The sequence below is a fragment of the Marmota marmota genome, unplaced genomic scaffold (genome assembly GCF_001458135.2).
Source record: "Marmota marmota marmota unplaced genomic scaffold, marMar, whole genome shotgun sequence".
Taxonomy (NCBI): Eukaryota; Metazoa; Chordata; class Mammalia; order Rodentia; family Sciuridae; genus Marmota; species Marmota marmota.
In genome coordinates, this window is record NW_026000108.1 from 34,929,086 (window position 1) to 34,949,229 (window position 20,144).

At 32.1% G+C, this 20,144-nt stretch overlaps 2 protein-coding genes across 9 annotated transcripts in view; one reads left to right on the top strand and one right to left on the bottom strand.

Moving 5' to 3' along the window:
• Positions 1 to 20,144, bottom strand: part of Yipf7 (Yip1 domain family member 7) — a 94,575-nt gene that overhangs the window by 62,610 nt on the left and 11,821 nt on the right. For 4 of the 7 annotated variants that reach the window (XR_007341073.1, XR_007341072.1, XM_048784423.1 and 1 more), the window contains exons 2-5: positions 15,980 to 16,096; positions 9,686 to 9,849; positions 4,139 to 4,284; positions 629 to 810 (exon numbers count right to left, since the gene is read on the bottom strand). Coding sequence is in view for 5 of the 7 variants with exons in the window: in XM_048784423.1 (XP_048640380.1) it covers positions 629 to 810; positions 4,139 to 4,284; positions 9,686 to 9,849; positions 15,980 to 16,096 (609 nt within the window). In the remaining 2 variants the exon portion in view is untranslated. Of the gene's footprint in view, positions 1 to 628; positions 811 to 4,092; positions 4,285 to 9,685; positions 9,850 to 15,979; positions 16,097 to 17,492; positions 17,623 to 19,456; positions 20,069 to 20,144 lie in introns of those variants that run through there. The other 3 variants (XM_048784426.1, XM_048784425.1, XM_048784427.1) reach the window with 3 other exon arrangements.
• The window catches only part of Guf1 (GTP binding elongation factor GUF1), a 35,349-nt gene continuing 32,943 nt past the window's right edge, over positions 17,739 to 20,144 (top strand). Inside the window, exon 1 of one of the 2 annotated variants that reach the window (XM_048784416.1) lies at positions 17,739 to 17,849. In XM_048784416.1, the coding sequence (XP_048640373.1) occupies positions 17,754 to 17,849 (96 nt within the window). In that variant the 5' untranslated portion in view covers positions 17,739 to 17,753. The remainder of the gene's footprint in view (positions 17,850 to 20,144) is intronic. The other variant, XM_048784417.1, reaches the window with a different exon arrangement.

A 20,144-nucleotide genomic window follows, 5' to 3' on the forward strand; every position in this document is an offset into this window, starting at 1 on the left:
CTTTCTCTCACCAAAGTGGTAGTGATAGGCAGATACGCTGGAAAGTGCCCTACAGAAGCTTGTATCTATGGTATCCTTATTCATAGTTTTGAATTGCAAATATCAACTGTGTAAGTGAAGGAAGAAAACTTTAAAAATGTATTGAATGAGTATATATGCTATAAAGTTCTCCAGAATTAATATCCTCATCAGGGTTCCTGGGAATTCTGCACTGCAAGGAGACCAGCTGAGAAAGAACAGTTGCTTCCAGCCTAGAAGGCAGAGTGCCTGGGAGCTGAAGCAATTTGTCAATGTTCAGCAGGCATTTACTCTTCCAAAATCAAATAAGTGAATTTTCTGTAGTTGTTATATTACCCATGACAATAGTTCACACTGAAGAATGTGGCAACTTAGAAAGTGCCAGCTTTAAAAATCGCTTGGCTTAATTTATTTTTTAAATCATGGAAATAGGAATAGCACCTGAGCCAAAACCAATCTAATTTTCTGAATCCATGTGTAGCTTTTAATAGACATGGTTTCCCCAATTCCATTGCCAAAATGATCAGAAAGAGCTTAACTTTTGCACTGGTCTGGCAAGCCTTAATGATGATTGTGCATGTGGGGTCCATCAGTGCACACAGACACTTACTGTAATGAAAAGAAGATGGCACAGCTGGACAGGATGACCATGGGGAGCAGGCAGTAACCTAGCACACTGGCCACACAGCCATATGACACCCCTGCAGAGCTCATCAAGTTCAGTAAGGCATGAATCCCAAGGCAGCCAATGGCACTCATGCCATACACGTAACCAAATTGAACTTTTCCTGCCTGAAACAAAGCAAAGAAAAAAGGATAAATGCTCAACCAACATGGAGAGAAAACCAGAATGACAACAGAGCAGAGAGGATCAGAGAGTCAGTTTAAGCTGTTCTGTATCTTTGTAGTACCATCATCAGGAGACTGGGAATTCCAGAAAAAATACTGCCTGTAGTATAAATTCTGATTCTGAAAACAAATATCATGAGTATACTTGGAGAAAGACAAGAAAAACAGACAACAGAAAGATTAAAAACTGCTAGGCATATATATATGGCAGTGTAATATACAGACACATTTACCATAGGTTGTCTATAAGGAGAAGAGTTCATAAAACAGACTATATTTTCTCCCCATATTTGTTGAGTATGTGAATAATGAAATAAAGTGATAAAAATTCCAACTTAGTCTTGTAGATCTCTACAAAGCATATTAGTAATACTGCCATTTTAAAATTCTGTTTCAAATTCCAACACAGGTTTATATTCAAAATAGAAAGCCCAGATACTATTTTCTAACTTCAAAATACTTCCTGATCAACCCTGCCTGTAAAATTACCCTCATTACAACATCATGATTCAAAATATTTAATGTTCTTCTAATTATTATACTATTTTTATATTGCCCATGCATGTTGCATTTCTAGACCACACTCATAGTTCCATCAGGAAGGATAAATGGACAAGTAATTTTAAACCACTCATTTTTTTGGTGTTAGGGATACAGATAAAGCCCAGGTGTTAAAGGCTTGAGGAGCAACATATGGCACCATGGATGAGCATGGAAGGATGAACATGGTTGTGTCCTAGAAGGGAATATTGGGACCCTGGTCCTTTCCTGTCTATCTCTTTTGTTTCCTGGCTGCCATGAAGTGCCATGAAGTGAGCAGCCTTTTCCATCAAAACTCATCCTCCATGATGTTTTGTCTTGCCACAGGCTCAAAGACAAGAAGGCCAAATGATCATGGACTGGCACCTTAGAAACAGTGAAGCAAAATAATCCTTTTCTCCTTATAAGATGAATAGATCAGGTATTCAGTCACATTAATGGAAAGCTAATTAACAGAAAGGAGAAAGAACAAATAAAGCTAAATTTATGTTCAGAGCTTGAAGTTATTTCCTGTCATTTGCTTCCTTCAACCTGAAGAAATCCCACTAAAAGAATTGTGCCTTATGTCAGCAGAAATCATAAAAATGATGAGTATGTTATTATGAATCTTACATCTCAGAGATAGTGAAGAGATTCAGGTATTGATACCAAGTTAGCTTCGCTTTTACTGTACAATAGTTATACCAGCCCATAAAATGATCCCTTAATTATAGATATCTAGGGCACAGTTAACCTAGCATCAAATGGATTCTGAGTTAAATCTTACTTCAATTAATATCCAGGGGGAGATTTTGGAATGTCTTTTTTGCTCTGTATATATCAGAATCAATTGTAAAGTACATCTAATAGAAAATTCCAAATGGTAAAGTTTCATTAAAAGATTCAAACATTATTTCATATACATGTATATGAAATATACATGTATATTATACATTTATATATATACAAACATATATATGAAATATATATTATATATATATATAAATATACAAACATATATATGAAATATATATGTATTTCCATAATTTCAGAACCAAAGGGCAACTTAAGAGTCACTCAAATTCCTTTTGTCTTGAAGAAAATAAAGAAATGAAGGCATAGAAATATGAAACAAAAGTTCAAGCAGTTAAGGGCAGACTGAATTTTCTCAATTCCCATTAAGGTTTCTTTTGACTATATTGTTATTGTATTTAAAACATAAGAGAGGATATTTAAATAACTCAAATCAACATTATACATCAAGAGATATCTTAATAAGATTAATGCTGTCCTTTAAGGGATGATAAAAGTAATATTTTCTACAGAAAAAGAAACAGCTGTTATATCACAAATGGATTGGAAAAGAAAGATGAGTTAATATATTAAATTGATTGTTTCTGACTATTTGATTAATTGGCATTGCCATGATTAGCAGCTTATTCCAAGATTATCAAATTACTGTGACAAAGACTGAAGACAAAATGAAAACTCTAGTTGTTAATGTATGATTGATACAGAGTATTTGTATTAGCTGTAGCAAAAAGAAAAAAAATAAGATGTTATCACTATCCTGTTGTATTATCATCACCATACTTTTGTGTTCTCAGCACTATATCATTGTATTATTATCACTATACTATTGTAATGGATAAACATGATGTGATGGTTATTGGCAATAATACCATATAGAGACCAGATTGCTATCAGTATTTTGATTGGTATTATAAAATTAATATATGGAAAGTTAAAATTTGTTTAGTTACAAATACATCCTAGGATATTTTTGAGAATTGTAGCTACATTTAGGGAAAATTAGTTTTTTATAGGAAGTGGATAGTAGTAAGAAGAATGAATCTCTATTTTAAGGGCTCTTCCTAGAAGCTTTAATTTCCTATAATATTTTCCCTGCCAGTTTGTGCTTTAATGAAACTGTAATTTTCAGACAGGCTTAATCATCTTATATTTTTAATGTATTGTCATTCCCTCCTTGATATAAAATGATAGCTTTTTTCTCATCTCTATTTTCTTCTTCCTTTTATTAATGAAACACTTTTATAAACATGAGCTGGACCTTCCAAACTTAGGTTTTCTTAACCTTTTCAATAACCTTTAATATCATTACTTCCAAATATAAGGAATATGCACAAGACACATGGTAAAGTCAGGGAGAAAATGCTTTCATAGAAGTTAGAAAACTAAAATTATAGTGAAAAGAGTTAGGTTGATTGAACAAATCATACCTTATCATTGCACCTTAATTTATTCATAGTAGCCTAATCAAAAACAAGGAGACCTATCTCACATCTCACAGGATGTTAGAAATATTCTTAGGATATACTACAGCAAAGAAAATAATGACCAAAGGGAAATGATTTGTCCAGTGGGACAATACAAATCTAATAGGAAACAAGAACTAAACTTTAGGACTTTTATTTCTCAAATCCATGTTTTCCTTCAAATGATTCCTGATTGACAGTCTTTTCTTAGTAACAAGAAAATTTGATTTGGTGGTTTTATTTTTCTAAATTTTAAGTTTATATTTTTGTCTGTTTTCATACACTACAACAGCTTCTTTTTGTCACTATGGTTGATTAATTGAATATCTCTCTCACTTTAAAAAGTCAAAAATTAAACAATTTTCACTACATAAAGCAACATACTTTCTTTCTTTTTTTAATTAACAAAGATCTTTTTCAGAATACATACTGGCAAGGACAAGCATTAAAATCTGGTGTTTATGGTTGCACAGTACCAGAAGCAGGGTGGCTCCCAGGGCTATACAAAAAAGGATGGGTCCTGTGAGATCAGTTTCATTCATAATGCTGCCATCTGCTGGCTTCATTGGGTTTAACACCGTCAAGGTTTTTTGCCATATATGATCAAAATTGATTCCAAGTTCTGCAAAAAGAAAAGAAAAGAATATATATATATATATATATATATATATATATATATATATATCCGATGAAAATAGAGGGGAGATCATNTATATATATATATATATATATATATATATATATATATATATATATATACACATATACACACATACATACACACACATATACATACATACACACATACATACACACACATACATATACATTTATATATGTAAATATAGAGGGTAAAACAAGTTACATTATTTAACTAAAATTAACACATTTGATTAGCTTACTCAGCCTTTTAATCTTATTGTTGTATCTTCATATTTTAAAGTTATATATAATAATCTTTAAAAACAAAATGAAAAGAGTTTTTGTTGCCCAAGTATATGAGCTAAAGGAATATGTTAGAGAAAAAAACTTCCATCTAGGAAACATTTTCCTTATTTATGCAATAAAGACAAGGTTAAAATACAATTAAAATTGGGAAATAGACTTATATAGTAAAAATTAAAACTCTAGCTAACAGACCAAAAATCTATTGCATCTGTAAATATTTCCTTTCCCCGTATACAATTGCTAACACTCCTGAAATTTTGTGTTATCAACCATGGCATCATTTTTCAAATAGCAGAACTTCATAGAGACTCAATCTAGGTCTGGGATTTTTATTCCACTCTGGATAATGAGAAAAAATTTAATGCCACATGGATGAAACTTAACAAAGGAAAAAAGGGTAGAGGTCTTTCCAGGAAGAAAAATAATCAGGATGTTTTTATTTCTATAACATCAATGCACTCTGAGGTAAGGTCAATATAGTTAAAGATTAACTTCTTAAAACAAGTTAATATTTCCCCTTTGTGAGTGATAGTGTTAGAATAAAATATTCAAAATCAGTGGGGTCAATGTCCATGAGTCCAGATTCATTTAGAAATTTCTAATTCTTTTCTCCATAGTCTATTTTCCAAGGAATTTTGACTACTATATTCCTCTCCTTCTATATAATTTTTGGAAAAAAATCTATTCATTTGAAATCTACTGAATATAGAAATAAATTTTGATACTATATCAGTTTCTTTTCTCACTATTCTTATAAACTAGGATGTATCTTGGGGAGAAAAACAATATTCAAAGAAAATTATGTGGCTTGGCTGTTTAGGATACAGCAATCAAACTTTCGCTTCCTTTCATCATTTTAAAATTTCAATAAGTGTTAGATATATCCTAGAAAGAATCGAGGGTAAGTATGTGCATGTCACCTGCAACAAACTACCATTTATTAAGTGTTTGATCCTTTCCAAGATTTACATGCATTAGTCTTATTAACATGTTAGCACTGCTGTTTTAGTCCCATTTTATGCATCAGATGGATAAGGTTTTGAGAGATTAAGCAGATTATCCAAAGAAAGAAAATCAGTTTTGCATATTCAACAATCTGAAGAGCACATGCATTTAACTGTATAGGTGTTTTTGGATGAATGTGCATCTAATCTTTATATATATATATATATAGTTGTAAAGGACTATCTTTCTAAATTCATTAGTACGTGGCATCCAACGTTCCTTACTGGGATTTGGCAATCTTGGTTAGATACTGAGTATAGCTCAGCTGTTTCTGGTTTTGGTTTAGATTCATGACTTACCACTGAGCTACACCCCCAGCCCTCAGTTTTGTTTTTGTTTTTTTATTAATAGTGGCAAGTAGCATCTAAATATCTTGCAAACCTGACATTAAGTACACAGCATACAAGAGGGACTGTGAATGTTTCTATGATGAGGGGTATGTTTTAACAATGCAGTAATATTAACAGAATCAGCTAGATACTGATCTGAACTGGGGTAGGAAAGACACTCTTTTTCTTGTTTCATGCACTGTTAGATGCTTTGCCATCCAAAAAAAAAATTATTTGATTAGTTAAATTAATAGTGAGCAACTCATTTATATTTCAACTTCCAAGTTTTTTCCTTTATTTTCCAATGCATTTATATATTTCTTAATAAATAGACACTTTGGAAAAATATAAAAATCCACCAACATTAAAATAAGGTTAGAATTCTAATGTAATTTTTAAAATAGCAGAAGACTTTAAAAATTGAGAAATGATGTCATTTAACTTCATCTGAGTCTTATGTAATTTTCAAATTTTATTTTTAGTTTTGACATTCATGCTAATTGCATTTTCAATATTTGCCATAATAAAGTAGCCTTTGATCCCAAATGCCTTTTTCCTTGAAAAGCATAGTTATTTCTGAAGAAACTGAGAGGGAAAATGATTTATGCCATATCATTACTGATTTCTACCATTTACTTGATGGCATAATTAAATTCTACACATATTTCAATATTGATTCTGAAATAGTGAATGAATGCAGAATCTACTAAATAGTTTTGTAAGAAAAATATTTTATGTTGTTTACTGAATTATATCCATAAAAATTTAGTTCACAATTTTTTTACAAGGTATGGGAATTAGATAAGTATGTGTTAATTGTAGAAACCCTAATATAACCCCTTTGTATACAAAATAAAAGATAAAAGATAAAAACCACTGTGAAATTTGAATGCAAAGTTTGTTGTTTTGCTGTCATCTAGTGGTAGTAAAGTATATAACATGTTATAAAAATAAAATATTTTCTATGCAAATTGTAGCATTACCCTTTATATACAAATATCAGGCTGTACTACAAATACCAATATCAGTATTTTTTTAGTCTGACAGTCTTAAATTGACTATTATTCTTGAAAATGCCTTTGTTAACATATTGACTGTCCATTATCAAAAAGCAAAAGTCATCATTCTTACATAAACCAAATGAGTGTCTTAGATTACCTTGAGAAGTAAGTAAACACTGGAGGAGTAAATGAACACATTTTCAAATTAACATGCTTTTATGCATGGAATGTTCATTATTATAGCTTCATAATTTTATAGGATATTTTGGTATGTGCTCAGTAAAAACTAACACATGTCATTTATCACCTCATCCTAGAAAGCCTGCTTAGGGATATTTCATGTCTTTGGACAGATGAAACTTGCAACTTTCACAGCTATCCAGTTTGAAGAACATTCTGGACCAAAAACTCTAGATAGTTCATAAATTCAAAAAATAGAATTATGTCATGTGCTCCCTTCTCTAGTATGTATATGGTAGGGATGATAACAAAGAGGAAAAATGTAAAATTCATTCATAAATGTATGGGAAGGGGAATATAACATATTTTCTATTCAAAGTTAAAAAGACATTAGTGGAGAATGAAGTGAAGTCTAACAATAGAAACATTTCAGATAACTGAAAAAATATTTTCAATAAATTTTGTGGGAGAGAATTGGTTAATCATTAAAGAGAAAACTAATGTAAAATCCTTCACATGTTACACTAAAACAATTGTCAAATCAAAAATCTAAATACTAAGCAAAAGAATAATCCTAAATTTGAAAATCTATAAGTGAGTATGAACATTTTCTGGAACTAGAGAAATAGAGTTTAAGCAACACAGCAATTGGAAAGAAAAGTTTCCAACAAAAGTATTCTTGATTTTAAAATATAAACATTAAAATTTCTGTTTCCCAATGATCCATGACCAAATCAGATGGCAAACACAAGTTAAGAAGAAATGTTTGAAATACATATTCCAGAAAGTTATACCTTTACTATATAAATTAAACTATATATATTAAAAAATTAAAAAATTTCTAGTAAATATGACTAAAATAAAAATAAAATAGGAAGAAGTAAAAATGGTCAATAAACTTGTTTTTAAAATGTCAAAAATTTTTAGGAATTAAGAAATGCAAAGTCTTCCTTTTTCCTTTCTTCCTATCAAATCAAAAGAGATATATCACAGATTCTCCTGCACTGGTCTAATGGAAAATTCATTTCTGAGACTTGGTTGACCTAGTCATTTCAAGTTATGAATACACTCCAAGGATAAGACTTTGTACAGGTCAAAGGATTTTCAACACGATGCTCACCAAAGCATTACTTTTTATAAGGAACAACTTTTAAGGTATAAAACATTGTACTTTTATGCCAGAATATTAGGAAACCATTATAAATCATGTTTTCAAATAATATTTAATGACTTTTAAGAATTCATTATGGAAATACTCATGATAAAATATAAATGAAAAGAATATAAAACTTCATACCCATGGAATGATACAACTTTCACCTTTAAATACTCAAATTCATATACATACAATGAAAATAATATTTCATTTTTAAGTGTGTATATACCTACATATAAAATATATACACCATTCATAGGAAACCAGCACACAGACTGGACAGAAATACACCAAATTGTAAATGGTAATCATGTCTTGGAGTTTCAATTTGGAGTGATTTTTATATTTTCATTCATGTTTCCAAATATACTGGATACAATTAGACAACTGATAGTTTTTTTAAAAGCAAAGATGTTGGTGGAGTCAACGTAAAGGTTTCAGTTAATAATAACTTAAACACTATAGGTCACTCTCATTAAACTAGGTGTTTATTAATTGCAGAGACAAAATACAATGAACCGGTAAAAACATAACTGACCCCGAAACTTAAGTGGCTTCTAAAGAACCAATGGATGTATTATACAATTTCTGGTATCTTTTTGAATGGTTTAAATCATTCATTTTGTTTTCCAGTTTTTAGGCAGAAAAAGAAGATGGCTCATATAAAGAATTAGTACATGCAAAGGACTTGGAGTAGCTAATCAGTAAATATACCTTCTTAGGTCTCAAATTTAAATCCATTTGAGTTTTCACTTTTTAATACACATGTTTCTAGTATTATACTGACATTTTAGCATGGCTGAACGTATTGAAAACAAAAATCAATGGATCGATACACCTCTGAACCCCCCCACCCCAGGGACCTCAGTTTCAAGTGTTCAGGGTTTCCTTTTCAAAAGCAGCATCATTTTCTAGAATCACATTTTTTTTCTCTGCCTAGTCATACCAAGCTGAGATGAGAGGGTTCATGTAAGTCAGGGGAGAGAAGCAGGCTTGTCAACAACAAATATTAATTTAAAAACTATTCCCTTTGCTCCCAGGCAAATAGCAGAAAATAAAATATAAAGTGCCTCATTAATTGGGGCAGGAAGGGTGGTTGCTTTGGTATTAGTACTTTTGTCAAAAGCTGTCTTTGCTGAGAGAGTCAAAATTTAAGAAAGAGTGAATAAACATTAATAACTACAGCCATATCATAATAATAGCGCATATCTACTACCAAATTTCTCTACACAAACATGCAACAGATTTTCAATGATTTCCATGTGTTGGTTTGGCAGGCTCTTGTTATGCTGAAACAATTATACATAAACACTGTATGCAGCATGCTGACAGCACACATTAAGTGCTGATTATTGCTATTATTCTTCGAGCTGTGCACACATTAATAACACTTCCTTAACTTATCTTCTAGCAAAGGAGGCTCTTCATCAAAACTGTCAATGTAAGGAGATTGTGAATAATAATCCGAGTTGGATCCTGGCTGAAAAAATTGTCCTGCATAACCTGACGGCATGAGCATCTCTGGAGGAACAAGAGGGTCAGGCTGAGGCTGCTTACTGGCTTGCTGTCTAAAAAAGGGAAAATACTGATATTTATACATGTAATGAAAGGATATCATGACAAATCAAGAGGGGACATATAAATTTTCCTTTTATGAATTCACTTAGCTTTTATGAATATTTACTTATAAGTAAAGTAGCCTACTTCAAATTTAACTGTAATTTTTAAAATCCCACAAAATAATTAACTGGCCTTAAAAAGACTTGTAGAAGAATGAGCTATACCTACCAATTTTAATTGAGCATGTACAATGTGCTGGGCACTGCCCCTTATATTTTCTGAATTAAAACTTTGTATGGTTAAAACTGTATTTGTAATCCCATCTCACAGGAAAGGAAATAGAGGCTCATGGATACAAAATGACTCTCCCAGTATCATGCCAAAGCTTTGCAGGTGCTGAATGCACTTCATGGAAGCTTTCTAGATGGTGCTTTGCTCCCAAGAGGATGCAATCACCAATTGTGAAGCCCTTACAAATCTGTAGAAATAACAAGTGAGAACCACAATTTTAGTAGTATAGTCAAATTCAAAGGAATAATAAATACATGAACTACCTACTATCCATAAGGAATGCGCTGTCCAGTTCTGGCCATTCCCAGAAAAATATTACTAATCAATGAATGTATCCTACAGCTTGCTTTAGTTTCTTTTTTGAAATGAGTAATTTAGTTTTGCCAGGACATCATATTTCAATTCCTTTCTGAACATGGTTTTGTTTTATTTATTTATTTATTTTTACAGTTTGTGAGGAAGTGGGAAAATATTGATCTTTGTAAATAATGTCTTACTAGAACTTGAGAAAGGAAGAAAGGAAAAGAAAGAGTGGTAAAGTTATTGGTGAATTTTGTATAGGTGTATAGCTTTTACCAGGGGATGAAGTATAAAATATTTCCCATTAACACATTTAAGTTTTTTTACCTAAGGTCTTTTGCCTATGCTAAAGATAAGGTCCAAAAATTTGAACTTTGTGACCCACTGTGATCTGCTCATGCTAAAATATTTACAGAATGGCTTTTGAATATTTCCTTCTGACATTAATCTTAATATAAAGTATAAGAATAACACACTTAATCTTTTATGTGTATAAACTTGATCAATAAAATAACTATTTTAGCAAATAAAGCCATAGAGATGGAGAGACACACATTTAATAATTCGCGAACTCAACTGTAGCTCATTAAGGGTAAGGAACCTTTTGAACTTCCCACAGTATAGGCTGATTACTATAGTTTTCATTTAGTAATCCCCCCACCCCTCTTTCTAATAGAGTAGGTAAACTATCAAAAGTACCAGTAAAACAAATGACAAACTGATCAGTAAAATTGCCCTAGTGTATCTTTTTTAATGTATGCCTTTCTAGAAAAATACAAAGGGCAAAGAAAGATGACCCAATGATGTATCTAAATAAGATTTTCATTGACATACTTGCCTGGCTTCACCATGAATCATGCTCAGGCATTGCCAACTAGGTTAGAGGAAGTATAACTTCCACATTTACTACCTGTAGAACAAGCTCTGTGAATGGAGGGACTCAACATGGGTAGCTATTTTAACCCAGTGTCTCCCACAAAAGGTAAAAACACATTTTTACACATTAGAAAATACATATATGCCCATCACCAGCCAAATCCTGTCCCCTCCTCTTTCCTCTATCCTGCTTTGCTCCCTCATCCAGTAAAACTTCTCCAACAGCAGCTTGGTCTCTCTCATCCTTATTATAATGGGGCATAATATTAAAATTTCTCCACCACATATTTAAGATAGTGAGCATTTTAAAATTTTTCCATTTTGAGGAAAAGTCAAAATGATTTATTTAGAAAAATTATCATGTTCACATTCCATGACTGTAAAAATTAAAATTCTTTTTTGTTTTATAACTTCAACATTGTAAACATTGACTATAATATTTACTATTACGTCTTAATGAACAAAACTGAAGTGATACCAAAAGAATCACATCAACAGTTCATAGTTTTACCCCCAAACACTCTATAAATAACTCAATTGTCTTTCAGGCATTTTTCCTGAAAGTGTTATGAGGAATTATGATTTTAACCACATACTATGAATCTACTTAGTCCCATGTTTTCTGGTATTATCCGTTTTACTAGGTTGTGCCAATTCAAAATGGCTACACCAGCAAGTTCTTTTATATTCTTAGTGATATATGTTAAGCTTTCTATATCTTTTCACACACACACACACACACACACACACACACAAAAACAGAGAGAATAGGACTGGAAATTTTGTATTACCTATAACACCATTCAGTGTTATTACCTATAACACTGAATGATTAACCTATTAGAAATAATGTCAGATTACTACACTCAATACTTAAGACCTTAAAGGTACATCATATCTGTACCCCACATAGCAGTGATGATTTTGTAGAGTGTACCAAAAATCATTTTGTTTTCAATTATACAGCATTTTTATTAGCACTATAAAAAGGCAGATAGTGAAACTGTGATGATTTCTAAGTCATCAAATTATTCTAGATGAAATAAATTTCTACTGAATTAGACCAAAAGAAGTGGACTATGGATTGAAGGATTTAAACATTATCTTTGTTAGTAAACATCTCCTCTTTCTGTAAATGCCACTTGAAACAACTAGAAGGTGACTATAAAGCTCCTTTAGAACAATCAGCAATATTCTTGGTCATATTTCCATTATTTTACTTCTAAGGCTGTGGAGTTAACATCTCTGCCTTTAACCATCTTCCAATCATAGGATTTTTCCTGAACCAAGACGTGTGGCTTAGCAAACCCAACCTATGGAGTTGAAACTCCTTGTGACTGAATTGCCATTTTATAATCTCAGGAAACCACTTCACATTCTATGCCTCAGTTTTTTTCATCTGTAAGATGAATATAGAACAGAAGTCATAGCATTGTTATGAACTAAATTAGCAAAAATAAGTAGAGGACTTAGAATAGTGTTGAGTACATGAGAAATGAGTAAAGTATAACTACTTAGAATAAATTAAAAAAATAGAATAGAAGAAGGGGATCAGGGGAGAGAGTGGAGGGAAAGGGGAGGTACTGGGGAATGAAACTGGTCAAATTATACTGTTTTATTGTGTATATGTATGAACATATTATAACAAATCACAAACAAACAAATAAATAAATAAATAAAAGTTAAAAAAAAAAAAACCCAAAAGTGAGTAATAAGCATTAGTTAAACATTTACAAGCTCTTCGCTTCCTGAGACTTTCTGATGCAGTTTAAATAACTTCCTTGCACCCAGGAATAGTGTGCATCTGTGATTGGGGTCCCTTCCTCAATGAAACTGACATTAGCAGAGAGCTGAGTTTGTGGCCCTTATACACTAGTTACCTTCAGCTTTTACACATTTTGGTTTCCCTGGAACACCTGAAATAATTTCCACAATATCCTACCCATCCTGTGTTTTCCTATCAGAAGAATCTCCACTATACCCATACCAGGAATTCTGTCTCTGAGCTATAAAACAATCACCATTTTTTCAATATCCCCCCTTTCACCACTCATACTCACATAAAACTTCAATTAGCTTTGAAAATCTTATCTTTACTTTACACTAACGTATTTAGGTGGTCACAATCAGGAAATATTTTTACCTGTTTTGGATTCAGTATGACTTAAAATGTATCCTCTAATACAAATATTTTAAAAATCATCATAAGAAAGCTCAGTTATAATTTTTGTGTTAGAGATATGTTTGTTGTGTAGTGTCACTTTTCTGTGCCTTTTCACATAATCATTAGCTACATACTTTATTAGAGGTTTTGTTTTTCCCAAATTAAAAATTTCTACTTCCATTGTGATGTTCAACTGGTTTCAGGGGTTTAATCCATGGTGTGCCTACTCCATGCTCTGGACCCAAGTGAGGCAGTGGAGGAATGCCACTTACTTCATGGTTGCTAGAAGCAGACAGAAAGAATGGGACAGCAGGGAAGATGAACCCTTCCAGGGCATACCCCCAGTGACCAACCTCCATACTTGACCTGCCTGCAGTTATCACCCAGTCCACTAGGATGGACTGACTAGGTCACTGAGAGTAGTCTAATCATTTCACTTCTGAACATTTCTGCATTAACACAGAAACTTTGGTGAGAATACCTTACATCCAAACCATAACAGCATCTGAAACAGGCTAGGCCATTACCCCAATCAACAAAATCGTGAGCTGCCCTCATTTGGTTACATTAATTTCCATCTCTTTATCATCTTGACTTCTGGGAAATGTTGATATGAAAAATCAAATGGGGAAAGAAAATTGGGTCAGATGGGGTGGATGGAGAAAGCTGTGATCCATAAGTTCTTGCTTAAGGATAAAACTTTTGTCTTTTGTTGTACTTAATTTTTTCAGTCTGAAAATGTAGATGGTAGTTAATACTACTCTCTTTGCTGCAAGTACATTTATGATGTTACTTTACTTTCCAAAGTGTAAGACATAAAAGGTCACCTGACTAATGCCAGACAACATAGAACAGGGATCTGAATGAGATAAAATTCCAGATACTTCACTTTTACAGTTGTAAATAAATCCCAATACATTTCCCTATCCTTAGAGCATGGTTCAGCAAGTGTGGCTAGGAAGAAGCTTGTGAAAGTAGTATCCATTTGCCTATGTGGGTAGGATGGATCAGTCAATGAAAACAGTGACCAAATTTCCCCAAGCAGAGTTGAACAGAAGAGCTTCCCAGTGCCTCTTATATTTATTCTGTCTTTTCGTCTTTCCATTTGGAGATTTCAAGGTAATTTTTATTGTTTGTTTTAAAAAGCCTTTAAGAATCTTGGTTGTGAGGTTATTTAGCCTAGATTTTCTGGACGGGCATGGATACCACACATCCTAGTTTGCCTATAGTGGTCCAGTTTATTAGTACTATCTCACCATTATTATTAACAGCACCATTTTATGCTAATATATCTTCATTATACAACAAATCATATGTTAACCATCATTGTGGGCCTCATCAAACAACACCGGATTTATATCCTAACCCCATTTCTTATTAGTAACCTTGAGAAAGTTTCTTAATTTCTCTGTGTGTCCAGTTTCTCATATGTAAAATGAGAATAGTAGTAGTACCTATCTTATAAGGTTATTTGAAGATACAGTGAATTAATTTATAAAGCTTATAATTGTTCCTAACAGAGAAAGTTTTGCCTGGTAAATTTAGTTATTATGAAAGTTGAAGTGCCTAGTTCACTAACAGACCCATAAAACATCATTGGAAAAGAATAATATGACCAAATAAACAGTAAGTTTAAGTGACTTAAGGCTTATTAATTACTTTTTAAAACTATACTTATATAACAATTAAATTGTGTTTTTAAATGTACACTTTCCTACATACCATCATAATCATTTTTATTACAATTCCATGAAGTGGTTATGAGTAATGTCCTTATGTCTCAGATGAAGACAGAGAAGTCTTCCCAATGTCATGAGAACAACCAATGGTAAAGGCAGAACTTGAACCAGATGCTCCTCACTATATATACATTACTTTGTCATGAGTAAAGGCAAATACTTAATTCTTAATAATTGTTTTATTTTCAGTTCAAGTTCAAATTTTATCTCAAATAATGAATACATTGTGAAATATATTCACGATGATTCCATCACAGCATTTTTTCTACTATCTGTATATTACAAATGCATATTTAATTACCCAACTCCCAAAAATAAAATCTCAAATTTTGTGAGGGAAGACGATGGATTCCATTGTAAACCCTTATCTTTGGTTTGTAATAGTCTTAATTTCAGACACAAAGTAAAACACTTAAAATTTTATTAAATTAGATGAAATCTATTTTGCAAGCAGTGTCTTGAAAAAGATCAGGTAAAAGGAATAAGCACTTGCCTAGTGCTTGCATTCAGGTGCCCTCTTAAGTGCTGGTTGAAAAAAATAGAGAGAGAAGATATTAACTTGGCATGGATTCCAAGTGAAAAGGGGCATTCACAGAAAATTGGATTAATTTCTCTGCCCTTTCCTATTATTTCAATGTGGGTACTTTACTGAGATATGGTAAGGAGAAGCTTGTCTTCTCCCAAAGAAATTCTTCTACTTGAAATCCCTTGTTATCATATGAACAATTCTCAAAATGGGTGTATACTGACTTAATATAAAATACTTACTCTCTTGATCCATAAAGATTTCCATAGGCATTAGAATCATTATAACTTTGCTCCTGATTATCAATGGTATAATTAGATTGGTAAAAGTCAGTGTCAAATTGTCCCAGGTTTGACATCCTAAAAAATAAGAGGAGTTTTTTAAGTTCATGAATTCATAAGTTTTTGAGACACTTACATGATGATATAATTATGGCCAAATTCCTATCAAAAGGTATTCTTTGGAAGAGGAAATTAAGTATTGTGAAAAGAATTATGGAACTAAATGCTAGAAAGTCATTTACAAAATGTGTTACTTTGAACTACTTTTTCTGGAGTTTTAATATCTTCAGGTTGTGACTTTTGACTAAATTGACTTTTGTTGGCCTAAAAGAACTAACATTCTTCCCCAAATATCCTATTTTTAGTAGTTTAAGAGAAAAAGCTTAAAACTCGGTACACATCTGAAAAGTGTTCTCTTAAGCAGTGTCAGTTTTTCACTTAAAATACACACAAACACACACCAAAGTCAGAAAGTAAATAGCTGAAAATAATATTGAGACTGAGTTTGATTTTCCTAGAGACTTACAGTTTGCCAACAGCCTCTCTTTTCTCCAGAGTAAAAACAAAACTCTACAAACCTATTTCCTAATTCTTAGATGTTGTACATGGGCTTCTCACTGAGTCAGAGGGAGGAAGGCACAATACTAGTAATGGAATGGATTTTTTTTTTCCTACATTCTCTCTACATTGTTTCTACTCACTTCTTGGAGTGAAGAGGAATGCATGACTTTGACTTACATCTCAAGGACAGAATTACCAGGTATGAAGAGGAGAAAGAGGTGGTGGAAAAAGAAGCTGTTAGAAAGTAATAGTAACTCTAAATAAAAATTAGAGACTAGAGACTTTTTTAGTTGAACAGATATGATTCTTCAACTCAATATATTAATCTTTATTTTTATTTAACAAACTTCTTGTTTTAAATAAGTAAATTTATAAGTCAAAAGCAGTTATTCATATAATTATAATCATTTATGGAATACTACCTATAATAAATTTAAAATGAAATTGCATAAGCAGCATTGACTTTAAGAGCTTCATTAATAAAAAAACAAATTCAAGTAGCAATTGTTAAATATATCAAATTTTTTAGTTCAGTAAAAATACAGAAAGTTTTTCTAAAATTAGATGCAGCAATTTATACATTGATTTAATAAATCAAGAATTTTCATTAAGAATGTGTATAAAAGTATAGGTATGAATTATATGAACTAAAATCAGGACTTAGAAATAAATCTTTTAACTACTTACAATATAAATAACTTAAAATTTCTTGTGTTATAACCATATCAGTCATAAAAACATGTTGTTATGAAGCATGGAAAGTAATTTCATTTGAGAAAATACTGAGTTTTTACAGCATGCAAATCTTTATGTAATGTACTAACTAGTGGTATTGGAGATCTTACATAACCCAGCTTCATATTTTATTTAAATGCCAAGTCTTTTAAAAGGATCAGTAATATCAGGCACATACCTCTATTTTGTATCTGGTGTCTGTATTTTATGTGGAAAGATCCTCCAACAAATGTAACTTTACTTGATAAATTTAAAGCAAATCAGTTGGTGAAAAGATGACGAACTGGCTATATATAAAGTTTCTAAATTTGTACTCTGACACTCTCAACAGATGCTACAGCCAAAAAAAAAAAAAAAAAAATCCTGCCAATATCCAGTATCATATAACACTTTTTAGGGTTACAAACACCATAAACAGCATACAGACATAAATTTGATAATGTGGAAAAGTAGATTCAGTTTCCTAGTGTGGGGTGAAGTTGTTTCTTTGAGGCAAGCCGTGGAAACCAACAGACTCAATGCTTCTTCTAAGTCTGTGATATTCAATCTAGATAAAAGTTTCTAATAATATGCAGCAAAAACCAAAATAAAAATGGGGGAGGACTTCAATTTTATCTATACCTAAAATGTTCAATTTGTGTGAACAACATTCAGAAGGACTACTATGGTCTAATTTTTTTTTCCTGATTCTTACTCTTCATCAGAGGTCAAGAAAAATATACTAATATGATTCAGTGTTTTCCATGCGAGGCATGTTCTATCCCATTTTCAAGACATCTCTAAGCATTGGAAGCTTTTCAACTCTTCCCTATAGCAGGTAGCTGCCTGAACTAGCTCTCTATATCACCGAGTCACTAACAAAAGAGGTTTCTGGTTCTGACTCAGATAACCTGGCTAATCCTCTCAATTCTATCTGGATCTATTTTTTTTTTTTTTTTTTTTTTTTTTGTACTTGATACCAACCTCATAGGTGGAGGTCAAGTACTCCGGTGGTCTTTTATGCTAATTCTCCTTTTTTAAACTTGGGACTTCTCATGTATCCAAATTCCAGTAACTGAAATTTTTTGTTCAAGGGCAGATAATTTGACATTTAGGAATTCTCAGCAGAAACCAAGACAGAATGTCAGAGTAATTTTTTTTTCTACATTGTTTAAAAGCATTTAGAATTTGAATTTCTTTAAACAGAGCTGCTTTTTCTAGGTCACCAGTCAAGTAACAGTGGGTCACACACCTTAACCTACCACTGAGCACCAGACTCTATTCTTGATGCTTGGTTACAAACTAAACAGACTGGTACTTAAAGATATATATTTTAATATTGATTATACCATATCTATAACTAATAACTATGACCACTTAGGCATTGTTGTATAAACTTTAGATTTTGGTCATTATAGTTTTTGTAATACTCTTCAGAGGTATTGTCATCTCATTTACAGAAAGAGAAATAGAGATTAAATAACTTGCACAAGGCCATCAGCTAGTGGGTAAAAGAGTCAATTAGCAGGCTGAGTTCAACACTTTACTACACCAAATAATTTTATAATAACCTTGTAGAATGGATCATCAGATTGTTACAGGTGTTATGATTTAGGTGTCCCCCAAAAGCTCATCTGTGAGATGATGCAAGAAAGTTTAGAGATGAAATGATGGGTTATGAGAGCATTAACCTGATCAATGTGTCAATCCCCTGATAAGGATTAACTAAGTGTAACTGAAAGCAAGTAGGGTGTGTCTCGATGAAGTGGGTCAATGGGGACATGGGTTTGAAGCATATGTTTCATATCTGTTCAGCAGAGTGTCTGTCTTTGCTTCCTGGTGCCATGTCCCCTGTTCCTCTGCCATACATTTCCATCATGATGCTCTTGCCTCTAGCTTCAAGGAGTGGAGTTGGCCATCTATGGACTAAGACCTCTCAAACTGTGAGCCCCCAAATAAATTATTCCTCCTCTAGAATTGTTCTTATTAGGTCTTTTGGTAATAGTAGCAAAAAAGTTGACTAAAACATTTGATGAAAGACAGAGTTTAGATGAAATTTATATATATTCATGGTGTCATCAATTGATTATTTTATTTATTTAAGCAATTATTTTGGATTTCTGGATGACCAAAAAGACTGAATATGAATATCAAAATTCTCACCTGTATAAAGATCACCAAGTTCTACTCAGAAACACATTTTCCTTTTCTCTCCTCTCTCTAGAAATATAAAAGGTTAAGAAAGCCCTTTATTACCTAGATATTATTTATGATATTGACTAAATCCACTAGGTACCACTCAGTAAAGATGAACAAATGGCTTGGCTATATTTTCTTTAGCAATTAAGGGCAAAAAAATCTTTCTCAATGCTCTGTTATATCTTTTTGTTTCAATATTACAATATTGTTACTTCATAATCTTTGGGGTTTTATCATTATTACAATTTTTTCAAGGTATTTCAAGTCCGATTTTAATTTTATTCTTATCAGTGAGTGAAAGTGGTTATGGTAGATTGAGGAAAACAGTAAGATAGAGTACATATTTCAATATTATTGTTAGTATGCATGGGCTGTTGTTGGCCATGATGGAAAAAAACATTTTTCCTACTGCAAATGCATCATTCTTATCAATAATTTTCTTCTAGATTTTAATAACAGATTGACTCTATTTCATATTCTATTTGATAAAACAACAGCTCTATTTCCTTTAAGTATGAGAAACACAACTACTTAGCTTAGAGCTTTAATTTCAAGTGTCTTGATATAAGGGTGCTCTTTCAAGGAAAACTCTCTGCTTTGTAGTCTTTATATTTTCACTCCCTGGGAAGAAGTGTATAGAGAAACAAAAATT